The 18,527-nt window shown below is 32.4% G+C and overlaps 1 protein-coding gene across 3 annotated transcripts in view; it reads right to left on the bottom strand.

Moving 5' to 3' along the window:
- Nucleotides 1-10,491, bottom strand: part of LOC127734142 (protein slit-like) — a 90,524-nt gene extending 80,033 nt beyond the window's left edge. For all 3 annotated transcript variants that reach the window (XM_052243826.1, XM_052243827.1, XM_052243828.1), the window contains exons 1-4: nucleotides 10,012-10,491; nucleotides 8,186-8,257; nucleotides 6,665-6,736; nucleotides 2,850-2,921 (exon numbers count right to left, since the gene is read on the bottom strand). In XM_052243826.1, the coding sequence (XP_052099786.1) occupies nucleotides 2,850-2,921; nucleotides 6,665-6,736; nucleotides 8,186-8,257; nucleotides 10,012-10,193 (398 nt within the window). In that variant the 5' untranslated portion in view covers nucleotides 10,194-10,491. The remainder of the gene's footprint in view (nucleotides 1-2,849; nucleotides 2,922-6,664; nucleotides 6,737-8,185; nucleotides 8,258-10,011) is intronic.
- Between the last annotated feature and the right edge of the window lie 8,036 nt (nucleotides 10,492-18,527).

Raw genomic sequence — 18,527 nt, 5'->3', positions numbered from 1 at the left:
ACATTGTTAGAAATATTTGACTGCTTAAGTGTGTTAAGCAATATACTTCAAGTGGCCTAAAATACAGTAAATATATTATGAATGGTATATGAACATTAACAATGGACTAATGGGCAGCTCTCTGAGGGGCCTGGTGACTATATTAAATACCAAATTAACAGAATGGTTTATTGAATGAATAATTAGGTTTTAATTCAGGGAATAATGTCCAGATAATTGGGGATAACAGTCTCATTGACAAACTTTAATAATAAAGGATATAATAATGTTGTGTAACAGGGAACCAGGTTGTTGTTCAGGATGACTAGGGAAAGTAAAAATTGGTAATGATATTTAAAATTAATGTCCAAATGGTGACATCAATGGTCACTTTATCAGATCAATAGCATAAAATGGACAGATTGACACTGGTGGATGTTCCATTACACCTCTCATTAAAATTAAAATTTTATTTTAATTTCAGTTTTAACTGGGAAAAGTTTTCCAGTGACATATTTGGTTAAATCTTGGTATGTAAACTGCTGAAATAATTATAGTACTAAGTCTTTACTCAGTTAGAATGGACTGTGGTGAGATTAAAATGTATCATCACAGTATACAGTAACACTACATGTATATGATTAATTATGGCATGTTCAACACATACATGTATAATTATACATGTTAATTCATTCACGTTTACACCCACAAGTTTTGATACAAACATATGTATAAACCATCATTCAAAAATCAGGTAATTGCTTCAAAAAATTTCAGTGGAATAAAACCTTACCGGTACTTACAAAACAAATAATTCTTAGTACAAAATTTTATTTTGAGAAATGGATAACTAATTTTCATTTTCATCCGAAATAACTTCTTTTTATATGAACCTAACATGAATGTACTGTGACGTAAAGATTTAATTTTACATTGATTATTCTGATATGAATTGTAAAGCCTCAGTAGATGAGTAACATAGAACTTATTGACAACACTCAGCTTAGGTCTTACACAAAAGTGATACCCTTTTTGTTGAAATCTTCATACCAAGGTTTAGTATTGTTACCTAGTTCTGAAGGTGTATCAAATGAGAGGTGAGGAAAGGGAATCAAAGCAGTTAATTATTGGCTATTTCTACATTCTTTCAACAGTTTGATAAAAAAATGTATCAATTTTCAAAAAAGACTGTTATTGGTACCGGTATGCTGAAAAAAAACCTACTCCTGTATGGAGAAATTATCAGAAACTATTTGATAATTGTACCACTGCTGTTCATTGATACCATATGGACCATTTTAGCCACTTAAGCATTTTCAATAATGTATTGAAGTTTATGCCTTTTAAAATGATACTATTTTCAGTAAACCTTTCGAAACATAAAATGGAGCTATTCACTATGCCAAGTTTACTTGTCTGTAACATTAAAATTGGACTTTTGGAGAGCTCTGTGCAAGGTATTGGTATATTAAGTAAGGATAATTATGTATATTTAGTGCATCTATCCCAAACAATTAGACAAAGTTTCCAGTGATTGTCATAGATTACTTGTTTTACCGGAATTTTGTTTGCTGTTTTTTATGTTAGATTGCATTCAGTTGTCTATATTGAATTTTTCACATTTTATTTGACATTCTGATACTGTATTCATTTCACTTAAAGACTTATGATAAAATATACCTGTAAGTCATCTTTTTATCATAAATAACTACAACTTTCAGTTGCAATATGTTTTGCACAAGAGCTTCTAGTTTTGCTCTTTTTTAGATCTGTATGATAGTTTGTACATGTTCACCAAATACTCTTTTTGAAGGTCTTTTGTGGATAATAGTCCCACATTTGATTTTTATGTTGCAAACTTGCAATCATCAAAAAAGATCACAATTACAAATTAATATTTTCCCCCATACAGTGCCCTCTTGGGTATCACTTCATAAAATATAAAGAAGCCCCAATCTTGGGACTAATACTTATGATTTCCAATAACCTGTATTAAGATTGGGTTTTATTTAATTTTATTAGTTTTGTGGTTAAATTTATCAGTCATTTTATTTGAATACTGTTATAAATCTGTCAATATAAATATGCAACAGCACTATATCAATCAATTGGAGGATAAAATAATTTCTAATTTTTAGACTTATTTGTTTAAATGGACCTAAAATCTTAGCTTTAATCATTTCTGTTTAAACAGAAAGTGAAATGAATTCAGTGAATTAATACAAAATCAACAAATCAGCATTCCAACACTTCAATTATTATAAATAAATTATGGTTTAGCTTAACATATTCAGAGTCATGGATCATCAGTGATCCAAATCGTTCAGTTGCTATATCTTGCAAATTAAGTTTTTTTTTTTATTTTCCAGAAACTTATCATAAAAATATGACAGTCTAGATCACAGTGCTCTATCATTTAAAAATCACTGATTATATCTTCATATAGAAACATTGACCAGAATGTGAGGATATATAAATTTGTCTTTTTATTTAGTAAGACTATATATACCACTTTTCTAGACTTAAGATAATTAAGAGCTTGACATATATTGTATATACACTTGTCTATGGAGAGGACTGTAGTAGTGTATGTTGACACCAAGATCTTTTTTTGTGTGTCATTGAGGTGCTTTCTTGTAAATGTATCTCCCTCATCTGGGCTTATACATATGTACATGTATATTGCTAAGTACAGCAATCTATTTACCTGCATAGAATAAATCATTTTGTAATCAAGAGAAACTGCTTTTTATCTCAGCTAAATTCAAGCAAATAACTCAAAATCTGAAATGTTTATAACCCACAGACATACTGTTTGTGCACACAAGTGAAATAAAAAACATAAAAAGGAAATCAAATGTTCTACTTACAATCTCTCCAAATTTGGCATTTCAGAGAACAGTTCATCAGGGATGTTGTCTAGTTTGTTTCTGTCTATTCTCCTGGGTAAAAATAAATTTTGAATGGAATGACATCTGTCTAAGAAGATGTTTAATATTAATATCCTGGCACTAGAAGTTATATGACAATTATTTAACACAGTAGCATCAGAGACCCAAAGATTAATTGATTTTTATTATCTTTATGTCCAGGGGCAAATATTTCATGCATATTCAGGATGAGAAAACATTATCACTATAGCCAAACTATAGTGGACTAGACATAAATCAGTGTGCTTGACTTTTTGTTAGGAATTGCTTTTTGGACAGAAAAATTAGGTAAATATTTTGAAACAAGTGCCTGTGCTCTATAAATTGTTACTTTCATTGAGCCAGCACTAAATTAATTTGTTTTCTTAATTTAGGGTAAATAGTCCATGCTTACAACATTAAGTAATAATCAGACATCGATGATAGATTGTATAATTAAAGATGACCATAAACCGGTATGAATGGAATGATTATATGTATCTGTTCTGAGATTTATACTATTACACAGTAAAAATAAAATGCTCCGCAGGGCGCAGCTTGATACGACCGCAGAGGTCGAACCCTGAACAGTTGGGGGAAGTATGGACACAACATTCAAGCTTGATACAGCTTTGGATTTGGATTGTGATTAAATATTTGACACAGCATAGGTTTCTAACACAGATTGAATGTGGTCTAAGAACTTAAAAATTTTAAATTGGACATTCACCTATTATGGTCCAATATCCAAAATCTAAATACATGGTTAGATTCAGCATATCAAAGAACCCCAAGAATTCAATTTTTGATGAAATCAAACAAAGTTTAATTTTGGACCCTTTTGACCTCAATGTGGACAAAGTTGATAACGGGGCCCAAAAATCAAAAATCTAAATACATGGTTAGATTCAGCATATCAAAGAACCCCATATATTCAATTTTTGTTGAAATCAAACAAAGTTTAATTTTGGACCCCGATTTGGACCAACTTGAAAACTGGGCCCATAATCAAAAATCTAAATACATGTTTAGATTCAGCATATCAAAGAACCCTAAGAATTCAATTTTTGTTAAAATCAAACTAAGTTTAATTTTGGACCCTTTGGACCTTAATGTAGACCAATTTGAAAACGGAACCAAAAATTAAGAATCTAAATACACAGTTAGATTCGGCATATCAAAGAAACCCAATAATTCAATTTTTGATGAAATCAAACAAAGTTTAATTTTGGACCCTTTTGACCTCAATGTGGACAAAGTTGATAACGGGGCCCAAAAATCAAAAATCTAAATACATGGTTAGATTCAGCATATCAAAGAACCCCATATATTTAATTTTTGTTGAAATCAAACAAAGTTTAATTTTGGACCCCGATTTGGACCAACTTGAAAACTGGGCCCATAATCAAAAATCTAAATACATGTTTAGATTCAGCATATCAAAGAACCCTAAGAATTCAATTTTTGTTAAAATCAAACTAAGTTTAATTTTAGACCCTTTGGACCTTAATGTAGACCAATTTGAAAACGGAACCAAAATTTAAGAATCTAAATACACAGTTAGATTCGGCATATCAAAGAACCCCAATAATTCAATTTTTGATGAAATCAAACAAAGTTTAATTTTGGACCCTTTGGACCTCAATGTGGACCAATTTAAAAACGGGGCCCAAAATCCAAAAACTAAATACACGGTTAGATTCAGCATATTAAAGAACCCCATGAAATCAAGAATAAAACCCCATTGAAATTGGTCAAGAAATAAGCAATTTATAGGAAGTATCTTCTTTTGCACAATCCTGTGCTATTAAATATTTCTTGCTATTGCGCAATACTGTACAATTGACAATTTCTTGCTATTGCGCAATATTGTGCTATTGGATATTTCTTGCTATTGCGCAATACTGTGCAATTGAAGATTTCTTGCTATTGCGCAATACTGTGCAATTGAAGATTTCTTGCTATTGTGCAATACTGTGCAATTGAAAATTTCTTGCTATTGCACAATACTTATTATATAATAATTTACACATCCTGTTTGGTGTGTATCTCCTACCATATCATTATTATTTGATTTTAAATATAAATCAGAAATAACCAACTTAAAATGGAAAATTTTAAAAGAAACAAAAAAGGAAAAAAAGAAAAAAAAGGAAAAAAAAAATAAATTCCCCCCCCAAAATTTTTTGAACCCCCATTATGATTCATCACCCCCAAACTCAATCCCAGCCTTCCCTTTGTGGTATGGTACCTTGCAGTACAATTTCAGAGAGATCCATACACTTGAACACAAGTTATTGTCTGGAAACTAGAAAAAAATGTGTTTTTTGGCCCCTTTTTGGCCCCAAATTCCTAAACGTTTAGGGCAATTACCCCCAAACTCAAACCCAGCTTTCCCTTTGTGATATGGAACCTTGTAGTACAATTTCAGAAAGATCCATACACTTACACACAAGTTATTGTCATGAAACTAGAAAAATGCTTGTTTTTGCCCCTTTTTTGGCCCTTAATTCCTAAAATTTGGAGGCAATTACCCCCAAAATCAATCCCAGCATTCCTTTAGTGATATGGAACCTTGTGGTACAATGTCAGAGAGATCCATACACTAACACACAAGTTATGTCAGGAAGTTACAAAAATGCTTATTTTTGACCCCTTTTTGGCCCCTAATTCCTTTACTGTTATTACCATAACCCCCAAAATCAATCCCAACCTTCCTTTTGTGGTATTGAACCTTGTGGTAAAATTTCATAAAGATCCATTCACTTAAACTAAAGTTAGAGTGCGAAAACCAATGTGTCTTCGGACGACGCCAGACGACGCCGGACGACGACGACGACGACGACGACGACGACGCCGGACGACGACGACGCCAACGTCATACCAATATACGACCACAAAAATTTTTTTGCGGTCGTATAATAAGTAATACAGTAAAAGGGGCATATACCCAATGTCTTACTCACTCAAGATCCCTAAAGTACATGACATGCATATGATCTATATCTGTGTGGATACCGTATGAATATGTTACTAGTTTGGCAAGAAAACCTTAAAGGAAATATCATGATTTACTTAGTACAAGGACTTGTATACAAATCCTTGCTTGCTTTATAATCGAACAGTCAGCTGCAGTAATATTCGAAGACCGGAAGTCATAAAACTAAATGTATTATTAAGTTTGAAAGGACACGAAAGTTTTCCGGGAAAAGACCTCGTTATTGAGATAATTTGTAGCCACACTGTCTGATAATTTATGTTTTGAAATGCCTGTGGAATTTTTATCCAGGTGTCAGATAGATTTAGCACTATATTACGTTGTCTAACCAACCGTTTGATCATAATCTAATTACTTAAAAAAATTAGTGATATGAATAGAAAGCCCCGAGGGTCAGCTATCAGATGTACAAATCAAAGTCGTAAATTTGTCAAAAATCAAATTGTTTAATTTTCAATTATCACGTATTTATCTCTAGCCACCAGCAAAAAGGCTTTCCCATGATGTACAACAGCATATAGAGAAAGGGTCTGTTTTAGTCCGAACCTGAAACTTCAAACGTTATATATTTTTTTAGAATCCAGCTTAGATCATTGAAGTTGTGTTACAGCTGGGAACAGTATATCTAACGTCATATATATATGTTCCTGGTTACAGCTACAATAACTACAAACATAGTGTTGCTTTCATATATTTTTTTTAAGTAAATGCATCTTAAACTTTTTTGTATTTGTCTTATTTCATTTAAAAGTACATACACAGCATTTATTGTACTTACAGTCTTTCCATGAGGACAAGGTCACGGAACGCGCCTCTTTCTATTGTCTGGATTTGATTTTCTAACAATTGCCTACAAAAAATAAAATAAAGGTGCAATGAAATTTTATCCAAGTTCGATTTTAATCTGCATGGGTGGTATATCTGTTAAATATGGAGAAAAAAGAAGAATTTTCTGATATAGATAAAGAAATTGCTTGGCCATGCGAAAGGGAGCGATTTAAACAAAAGCTTTAGAACTTATTGATAAACTTTTTGGTGTACATAATAACGACATAATTTTGAATCAACTCGAAGAACACAACGTGTCTGCAAGTTTTCTTTATAGTGGAATTTGCACATGACATATACAGTACTATATAAAATTCAGAACAGTACACAGTGCTCAACAGCTGATGTCGAATGCTTCAAAGTGGTGGTGATAAAAAAGTCATATTAAGCAGGGAAATTTTAGATCATAAAATAAACATTTTTGTACTACGTTATGCACATTAATGTTAAGACATGATATCCTCGTTATAAAAAATAGAGTTTGTTGATTACAATAAGGTCTGGTAGAATCATTAATATTGTATGCAACCGTGACTTGATATAATTTCTATTCTTAAACAGAATTCCACAACAAGATTATTTTTTTCCTTTTAATTGATATGTAAACATACATTCTGAGTAGAACTGCTTTATCATATATTTATGAACTTCAGCTTAGCGTCCATAATACAATACCGATATATTTATGTACACTTAGCTGACAACTATCATGGAAAAGTTGACGACCTGTTCGTGTCTTGTCTGTTTCATTTTATTCCCATTTGGGGTATCAGTGTTTGAAATTTATTTAATTGCCGCTAATAATCTATATATGTTGGTTTGTTTGTGTTGGAATTAAAGGTTATAAAACGAAGGTGTTAACAACCAAATCTATTTCTTTTGTATAATCACAAATGATGTAAGATTTTTATATAGTATATCACTTCAGAAATTGTCAAATAATCTGTGAAGAAAGACGGATTACAAAATGTAAATATAAATGTTTGTTTAATTCTTATGGCCGAAATATAACCTCTTTTCGATCAATTGTTCTTGGCTTAAGTAGATTTAGATATATAGTGTACACAACTCGAAAGATGCATGTTGGTGTGTGATCGAGCAGAAATGGGAATAAAAGAATTCACAGAATCGTATACTTTGTATGACATATGGTTTTGTTTCGGGTATTGCAAGGATGCTTCTATGAGGATTTCTACAATGTATATATATATTTCTCGACATATTTCAAGGGTCAGATGTATGTGTATAGGACAGATAAGTCACTGATATGAATAACTTAATGTTTAAGTCACATACTAGTACATATTTTATTTATGTCACTCGGATTCTAAACATGAGCCGAAGAATCTCCTGCATTCAGCATACATTTCAACTATACATTAAATGAATTATTCGACCTAAATAAATCGTGATTTTTGTACAGAAAAATAGGGATTGCACATGTCTATTCAACTAATGTATCATAACTTACAAAACTTTTAAATGTCTCAAACCCTGGAGGTCATTCTTCCTCAAAATTGTCAAATTGTTTCCTTGGAGTTCTCTGTAAAAATATAACAAACATTAAAGTATTGTGAAAGCAATAAGTGTTCTGAGTTTGACAAACAATTAAAGCACTTGAGTAAAACTTCGATAAATGTAAATATTATAAATGAAGGTAACATGTCCTGTAAATATTTGCCTGCAGGGATAAACAAAAAAGTTACTTTGTTATTGTTCAGTGTTATACATTGCACTAATATCGGCCAACATTCTACTTGACTAATTATGTTCAGAATAACCCTTATTTTGTTTGACACAAATTTGAAAATAACAAAAATTACCGGATGATGCCAAACACCGTTGACGTCCCTTTTTCTAACTAAATTACACTTTGGTTACGTGCTCTACAGGGAATAAAAATAACAATGAATTGCAGTATATGTGCTAGGCATACGTGCACAATTTGTATTCGTTTATTTCTTTAAAACTTGTGCACTAAATTAGTCGCTGTTAAACACTGAGTGATCTTATTTCATTGATAAACATGCTTCCTTTTGACTATCATTTAGCAATGATTTTATGTGTAATTCCTGCACTTTTAACATGTTCCGTTTTATTCCATTTCAATTATTGCATTTAAATTAAGACAAACAATATTATAAACATATACATATGCAAAAAGAAAAGAAAAACATGTCTTTGGAATGTATTTTGTCAAAAATTAACATCATGTGAAAATTTTACTTCAAATAATGATAATTATTTGTTCTATGTTTGTCCATATATCGTCCACCCTTCCGGGGTTACCAGACAAATGTCCCCGTCCATATAGTTCAATATCTAATTTATCACTTTGAGTATCTATAATCTACAGTATAACATATAGAGGTAACAATAGACTTGTTATGTTTAATCTGAATGTTAGGAAATATTGGCCGTGTACCATTGTGGCAACGTCGTCACGTTAAAGTCGTCCGTCGCCCGTTAGATAATGTGTGAAAACATAGAGTAACAAAATATCTCAATTACTTTATTGACTTAAGATTGTTTTCTTTGTGATACTTACCAGATAAGACAATCACTAAACGAGACTTATGCCTGTTTACTGATATCAATAAATCCAGACGGATTAATTTCTAATAAGCATATACTTTGAAATGTACAGTAATTTAATTTTAATCCGGTGCAGAATTTATGATAGAATTATAATACTTCAAAAGTTTAGATACTTAAAGTTCAATTTAAAACTGTGCACTATAAGCAAATCGTAAGATCAGTCAATCATAAACATAGAACGGAATTCTTCTTCATACAGCTTTTTTTAAATACTTTATATGCATTGCGCTTATTTCCTTGTGTGTGTGTGTGGAAAATGGGGGGGGGGGGGGAGTGTTTTAAAAGAGGCAATAGTCACAGATTACAGATTTGAATTATTTTTAATTTTCGAAATTCGAACAAGTTTGGCAAATGGATACCTGGATATTTTTTTTAGTGACAAAAACATTGCACAACGTACATGTTGACTTTCATGTACATGTACATGTAAATCTGTCATACTATAACAAGGTCTCTATATTAAACTTTTATATCTATTTTTAACAGTTGTTTATTTCTTTGGTAGTAATTTGAACCTTAGGTATCAAAGCTTCAAATGCCTTGTCATTTTATGGTTTCCCCTAATGCATTGAAAAAGAAACATTAAATCGATTCGTTGTCACATAAAAATGTAGACATAAATGTAGCCCCTGGAACTGCATTGTATACAGAGATTTACCCAATACATCACTATTTATCATTTAAAATCAGAATACTTACAACTTTTGAGTGTCTTTTGGAATATTAGTAGGTACATAGGACAGTTTTCTGTAACTACAATCCACATTTTTACCCTGACAAACACATTCCGTAGGACATCCTATAACACTTTCTAAATACACAATTAAACTAATTAAACAAATCCAATGGAATCTGTACTTGAACGGATATCTTCCACCCATTTTACAGTAAATATTTTATATTTTTTTCACAAAAATTTAAAACTCCCAGTATATAACAAAATCAATCACATTGCAAGGCTAGCCCTTTAAACACTCAGGTATTGACTATTAAACTTGGTATTCCTATAAGTTAATTGCTCCACGAGGTATTTGATAAATTTCTTCAATTTTTCAAACCACTTTCACCAATCAAAAATAATCCATTAAACAATCAGAACAAAAACATATTTTTATAATTTTTCACAAAAACTCCCAACTCCAGTGTATACACTAACATAGGTATGATCCATTCCACGAGTCAGGGGTGGGCGGGATTATTTTCTGTTTCGTACACCAATGAAATTAGCCGGTAGCGATTTAGACAGGTGATATACCACATCAAAAACAAATATTGTATTTTTTTTTTATTAATTATGAATTCATACATATGGTGTTATTCTAATGTGAGTCGACCCTAACATTATTGTGTACCAATTAAGCTCAAATACCAAAATGTCTCTGTCTGATTAAGGCGACAGTAACTTTTTTCTTAAAATTCATTACAAGAAAACGAAAAGAAAAAAAAAGAAGAAGAAAATGTATTTGGTGGTTACTTTAGACTGGAACCACCATTACACTGCGTAATTGTAGTCTCAGTTTAATATGATAAAAAAAAAAGAAAACAAAGAAAAAAGAAATGTGGTAAGAGAATGTAGATAAAAAGAGAACAGACAATTTTTCAAGATACGTGTCCTAGTTAAAAAAAAATCATATTGATTGAATCTAAATTTCATTTTCTGTGCATAATACATACAAAAGTAATTATATTGCATATAATAATTAAAATAATAGTAATAATCAAATGGAATTATGTTTTATATTCGAATTAAAATAAAAACCTTTAAGATCAATGTAAAATCTAAAGTATTTCATATTTGGGGCATATTGACGTTGTCTAAAATTTGGAATGCCATTAAATTATTCTATTTTTTTTTTTTTATTTTTAAGTATCGACATTTTCTCGGCATAAAACAGAGAAAAACAGGATTATTATACATAGAAGATCTACATATACTGAAATCTAGAACCCCATGAGACAACAACACTTTATTAATCCACGCTATCCGCAGACTTAGTGTCTCAAATCTGAAAATAAGAAAGATGACAAGAATTAACACCATTTCTCATGAGATATTCTTATATCAAAACTAACCATTGAGACAAAGATTTCTTTGGAATGACGAGAGTATGCTTGCCAAAAAGAAGTTTAAGGAAATAGTCAATAATTATGGTAACTATATAATGTGTGATATATTTGAGACCACGGTGGATTTATAGTGAATTTAGAGTAAAGTTAGTTGTGCATTTTTCATTTAACAAGACTTGGTGTCTTTATAAATTACATAAAACTATTTCAAAAATAGGTGCACACAATGTCAAATCTCTAGATATTACTTGGTCAATTTTCTGACCAAAGACAAAAAAACTGCAGTTGCAACGGTTATCGTATTTTTTCTTATTCGGTTATACAATCAGCATAGTTGCTTATAATTTATTAACGAGGGGGACTCGACTGCCAGAAAAAGACTCATTTACAATACAATGTATGCGGTAATTGACGTGAGAGGAAACAATTAGTCTTAACTGTCCGGGACTAGACACTAACGATGTCAGCGAAAAGACAACAAAATCGTCGGCTCAGTTTGTTATACAATAAAAACACATTGTGAATCGACTAATTAGGAGTAGAAATTGCTTATCTGTCCATTATCGGTATTCTTTAAAATATATGATGGACATACATTAGGTCCGGGTACACAGTTATCGTCCTTTGATTTTCGTTGTCACGAATATAGTCCCTAGTGTGGACAGTGTGTTACTTGTCGATTTTTTTTATACCCCTTCCGAATTTATTTCTCCATGTTTTATGACTCAAATAGTAAGTAGGGGGGTGAAATGACACTGTAAAAAAATTTGGGTCATGAATTTTAAAGTAAAGTAGTGATTTGGTCCAGCTGAAAAATGTTAAAAATTAGCACATCGGAAGCCGTCAAAAGATTTGAAGACCCCCTTAGCATGAAATTGTCCATATTTTGAGTTAGAGCCGATGAAGTTTTCTATAATTTTGATATAATTTGTCCCAAAAGTAGTACAACACACTGTAAAAATATTATTGAGAAAGCGCAGGTGGGATTTTTTTAATTTCCATTTATTGTCTAAAAGAAATGCACTACGAAATAACTGTGTACTCGGACCATTACATTTGGCAATACTATTATTTTGACTAGCTTACAGTACAGACGGGATAAAAAAATAAGTTTCATTTGTCATAGAACTGCTATGGTATCTTCTACAGTGTTTTGTCTGTCTTGCTATGAAACACTGAGATTTCTACTGTGGTAAATTAATGCAAAATTAACAATTCGTACAACGTTTTTAATAGACGTAAAATTGGTAACACATCTTCTTGTTGTGACCAGTTATATTATTCTCTAAGGTCAAAGACAACCGGGTGTTTAGCTTAATTTCAAATTCTTGTTGATAGTGGTGATGATATGTTTTATTTCCTGAAAAGCATGGATTGTCGTAGATATAGAGAATGCGATAAAATAAAAACAAAACAAAAACGAGCAGTCGTAAAATACAATTCCTTTGTTAACATATAACACACAACCTAATGCACTGAACCCATATTATCACAAAATCAGTGTTTTGTACCGATTTGGGTGGGTATGAAACTTCATATATTGAGTAGTGTGACTAGCATGCAATGCAATGTTGGACTTGTACAAGTTTGTTTTTTTTCTATTTATGTAATAAATGAAGAAGAAAAAAGAAAAACAAGTTTAGCTGTAAAGAAAACAAGAGGATCTCAAGAGCCTGAATCGCTCACCTGTAATTTTTTGCTTAAATCTCTCATCAATTATTATTTTTGCTTTTCAATACATATTAATGAGTGGCTTAAAAATGCCATTTCAATGTTCTTTGTATCTGTCATATTTTCTTCAAAAGCAAACAAATGCATTTTACCCCTATGTTCCATTTTAAGTAAGCAAACTAGATGAGATGAACAAATTGTGAAAAATTGTCTTTAAAGGACAATAACTCCTTAAGGGGTCAATTGACAATTTTAGTCATTGAAACTTATTTGTAGATCTTACTTTGCTGAACATTTTTGCTGTTTACAGTTTATCTTTATCTATAATAATATTCAAGATAATAACCAAAAACTGGAAAACTTCCTTATAATCACTAATTTAGTGGCAGCAACCCAACAATGGGTTGTTAGATTCATCTGAAAATTTCAATGCTGATAGAACTTGACCTAATGAACATTTTTAACCTGTCAGGTTTGCTCTAAATGCTTTGATTTTGAGATATAAACCAAAAACTGCATTTTACCCCTATGTTCTATTTCTAGCCATGGCGGCCATGTTTTTTGACGAAACAGAAAATAAAACTCAAACTTTATTCTAGATACCCTAAGGATCATTCAGCTTAAGTTTGGTTGGAATTGGTTTAGTGGTTTCAGAGGAGAAGGTGTTTGAAATAGTTTACACCGGACGGACGGACGACGACGACAGACGACGACGGACGACGCCGGACGACGACGGACGCCAAGTGATGGCAAAAGCTCACAGTTCCTTCTGAACGGTGAGCTAAAAATGGAATTCGGACACTTCCTGTTTATAATCAAAATATCAAAATTTTAGACAGACTAGACTAGATAAATCAATCGGAAATAAAACTTAAACAATTATGATGTAAAGTTTCCCTGAATCGGTAAATTTGTAAGTGCATTTTATTGTTATTCTGTTGTGTTATTTAATTTGTTCTTTGTCTGTTGCTTTACCCCTATGAGTGAAATATGAAAACGAATTAATATAAACTAAAAGTTGTCTTGACACAATGCGACTTTAAAGTAAACGTTTATGATTTCACTACAGAAAGTAGAAGACAACATGGTGCTTCTCATATTCTGAGATCGTCGTATTTACGTATACTGCTGAATAAACGTCTTGAATCTCGAAAATTTTCCAACTTAAACAAAACTAATGCTTCGAGTCATCATTGCTTTTGAAGCTAAAACCTACATTTCAGACAACTTAAATGAGTACCGTCATAAGATATAGAAACCATTTGACCAGACGTCCAATGTACATGCAGCGACTTGTCTGTCTATTAACTTTTTGATAATTGAATACACTTGTCGAACTCCTACAACTCTTACAAGGTGTTGGCCTTTCACACGACAATTATTTTATTGTATCTGTAAATCATTTGTTAATTTGATGAAGATGACCATTATAACTGTCCACTGACCAGTAAAACGTCATTCGTCATGACAAAACTTCACCTACGGTGACAATCGATAATCGTCATCTGTCCTCCAATGTTTATTTTGTTGTTATTTATGTTTATATGCTTGTCACAATACTGTCCTTAATTTGGATTTGATGCTCGTCGCTGTATAGGCAAGGAGACTTACACGTACATATTTACTGTTTGATTTCCCCTGTTACTGAATATGGCGGTCAATCTCACGTTCTTACTAAAACACGATTTCCACCGCACACACCAAGCTTGAACTACCATAGGACTGAACTTCTCGGGTGGGGGGTGCACTTCCTATATACAAGGTGATAGGACGTGCCGCTGGAATAAGTCACATTTTCCAGTTTGAAAATATGTGAATAGGTGGAGAAAACTATCAGAAATATATGATAAGGTCAATAAAATTCCCATTACTTATTATATGAAAAAGCCTGTATTTTTTATCACAGCCGAAAGTATCGCCGTAAGCAAACATTACATAAAGAGTCTGAGCCTCAGATCTGAGTTCCGAGCAAAGGTGATATTTTCTCGATTATGCCGGAATGTGATTTTCGTCCGCTCCTAGACTCATAATAAAAAAATTATCAATTTGGGAAAAGGTAACATTATAACCTACGCAGTATATGAAAAGGTATACATTTTTTAAATTCTAAATTATATGAAAAGGGTGGGATAACAGAACCCTTGCGGCACCCCTATCAATTAAGTATTGAAGTGCCTTATATTATGAATATGGGTTTTAATACATTGTTCTGTTATAATTAGCTTACTGGATATGACAGCCAACCCTGTTAATAACGTGTTCTTTTTTACTGGACGTGGTAATTTCAATTAACATGGCGATTATCACTTATAATTACTGTCCCACTTGGTTTTACGCTCTCAAACGTTTTATGCATGTATTCTGATTCCTTTTTGTATTTTCTCGAAGGTACCTGGTGAAGTTTACCTTCAAACACACGTCGTGCACACTGAACATGGTTTTGTCAAGTAAAACAGAATCTTCGCGTTTAAATTTTCTCTTACAGAAAGTTTATTGCTTAATGTGCATGGTTGTCATCACTGTTAAAGTTCCGTACTCTCAAATGGTATGGTTGCCTTTTTATGTTAATAAAGTCCCTCTAACTACACAAGACCATTAATATACACTGATCCTTACTAAGTCTCAAAGTTTAGTTACCTCCTAACGTTGCAGCGTATTTACACATTCTTGGCTTTCATTTCTTTGGTTTGATCGTTCCTGAAGAAAGTTAATAAAAAAAGCGCGTTGGACACACGGAATTTATAAAGTTTTCATTTCATTTACCACTTTTATATTCGATTCTTATTGGAAATTGCGGTTTCGTCATTCCTAATCTACTCTTACTTGAAACGAAAAAGAAGGGACATGTTGTATTTATTCATAACACAAATATTAACAAAACCAAATGAATATCCCGATGAGACCCTCAGTACAGAGCAGAAACTCACAACTCGCACATCACTGAAAATGTCCTATCACCTATTGATAGGATTTTTTTGATAGATTTGTGTTGCTCTTATTGTTAGAGGCGTATGGTGCAAATGTCCTATCACCTATTGATAGGATTTTTTGATAGATTTGTGTTGCTCTTATTGTAAGAGGCGTATGGTGCAAATGTCCTCACTGTCTTATGGTAGGATGTATATGGAATGTTTTTACAGTACTATTATTTATGCTGATCATCATGTTGATACAATGCTGTTTCTAGATTTTGTTGGTAATCAGTCTGAGTGTATATATTGTAATTTTACTCAGTATAGAAGTAATCACTTTCCCTTTTCGTGTTGGACCGCATTGTTTGATCTGATGACAGCGTTCTTACCCCGAATGCGGGAGGTCGTGTGTTCGATATCGGACTGCTTCATATCAAAGTCTTTTAAATTGGGTTTTTTATCTGCTGCTCCTCCGCCAATTAGGTGACATTTAGGAACAAACGCAGATTTTTTATGTTATCATTCTGAATATGCACTGATATTTACCACTGGACACGAGGCAACCATCAAACAATCAATCAGTAATTCGCAGGGATGATCTTTGGTGTCTACTATGAACTATCATAATTGTAGGTTGATGTTGCTCGTGGTTGAACTGGAAATGAAATGACATCGTCAGTTTGTGTTTATATGACTTCATGCTTTTCAGTGAAAATGATGACACCACAATACTATCTGAATACCACGAAAACACTAAAGTAAATGGTTCTGTTTGTTTTATTATTTGAATGTACTGTGGATTTAAAGGCGGTCCATTAATGCATACATAGCTACAACGAGGTAAAATAAAATTCCCCACACAACTGTCTATACTTTTTTAATTTGGAAGTGAAAAAGTGTAATAAAAAGGTATTTTATACTTCTGTTAAATGGTAACCTTACAAGACCAATGTATATAAACCTCGTCATACAACTCTCTGTCTTCAGTAGGTTTCCCTGCAATGTTGTTTTAACTGGCTTTTATCACCATTATGTAAACTGTAACTGGAAACTATTTGAGTTGTACTGTCTGTGTAATACGGTTCCTTCTAATCGACATGCTATTCACAACAATAGATCCCAATTTGCTTCAATTGAAAAGTTGTTTGAGTACATAACTGTTGCTGAACGGTAATTACTGTATTGTGCTCAAAAGAGAGCCATTGTTTCATTCTTGTTGGACGTATAAATTTAATCAAATAAACTGTATTTAAATAGATACGGTGTTGATTACTGTGTAATTAAAGAAAGAAGATGAACAAAAGACGCGTTTCCTGCAAATTAACGAAAATAACACGCAGGGACCTACTGAAAAACTCAAAAAGGGTTATTTTTCTGACTTGGTACAGGTATTTCGGAGAGAAAACGGGTTTAAGACTTACATTAGATTTTGTTATAGTTCTGAAGCAATTTCTTCACTATAATACAAACACTGATCCCCAAAAGAGATAATTAACGATAGAAATGTTTAAGCTTTTGCTTATCTTTTTGTTCATCAGGTTTTTTTTTATAACAACAGATACGTTACCATCATAAATTCCACTTGCAGCTCACATAAACGGCAAGCACATACTACAAAGGAAAATTTCCCTAAACAGTCTAAACCCAAAGTGGTGTATGCACCCCTTAAACATACATCACCGTTTGTCTTAACAATGAAAAACGTCAATAAGAAGTAATCGTTGGTGGTCAGGTTTACGACAATGTGAAGAGGACGACCACTTTGCATTCTTAGTATAATGCATACAATACAAGAGGTCTTTTGGTTGACCTTATATGTCTTTTGATATTGTTATAAGGTTCCTTTTGACCACAAAGCTCTTAACGTCTCTAATTATTTATACATCCCTGTCTTTTAATTGACTTGAGCATGACCGAGTGTCTTTTGTAGACGAAACGCACGTTTGGCGTACAAAAATTTAAGCCTGGTATCTTTGGTGAGTTTATTTAGATAAATAGGTTTTAGCGTTCCTGGTGAAGGTAAATCAAGAAAAGCCTTTTGGATGAAAGAAATTTATAAAGTCATTTTCATTTTGAAATTTCCATCTTGAATCGGCATTTGATAGTGCCACATTTTAAGACTGAGGCAAACAGATCTACCAGAGGATTCATTTACAAATGAATATGGACTTGCCAGACGCATAATTTCACATCCATACATCTCCCAGTTTCTGCAAATTACTGAGATTCGTACCTGAAGACAAGTCTACCACTTAAAAGATAAGCCTTTCCAGCTTTCTACGGCCTCTGACTTTTCCAGAGTATATCAGGTGATAGTGTTCCAGTTACACTCCAAGTCCATTTTCATGCATTTTTTATCTGGACGATTCCCTTTAAAAGAATATTTCTTGTTCCTTTTATGAGAGTACACACTTAGGAAGCTTTCTGTCTGATTCTTAAGTTAGGTTTCCTTATTTCACGAAAGAATTCAGAGATTGTTCCAAGTCAATACTTTGTTTTTATATGAAAACAGTACCACATAAATCTGCCTTTTGCTTTTTCTCCGGAAGAATGGCTTTCCATATA

This window comes from Mytilus californianus, unplaced genomic scaffold (assembly GCF_021869535.1).
Source record: "Mytilus californianus isolate M0D057914Y unplaced genomic scaffold, xbMytCali1.0.p SCAF_3, whole genome shotgun sequence".
Lineage (NCBI taxonomy): Eukaryota > Metazoa > Mollusca > Bivalvia > Mytilida > Mytilidae > Mytilus > Mytilus californianus.
This window is presented reverse-complemented; position numbering and strand designations above follow the sequence as displayed.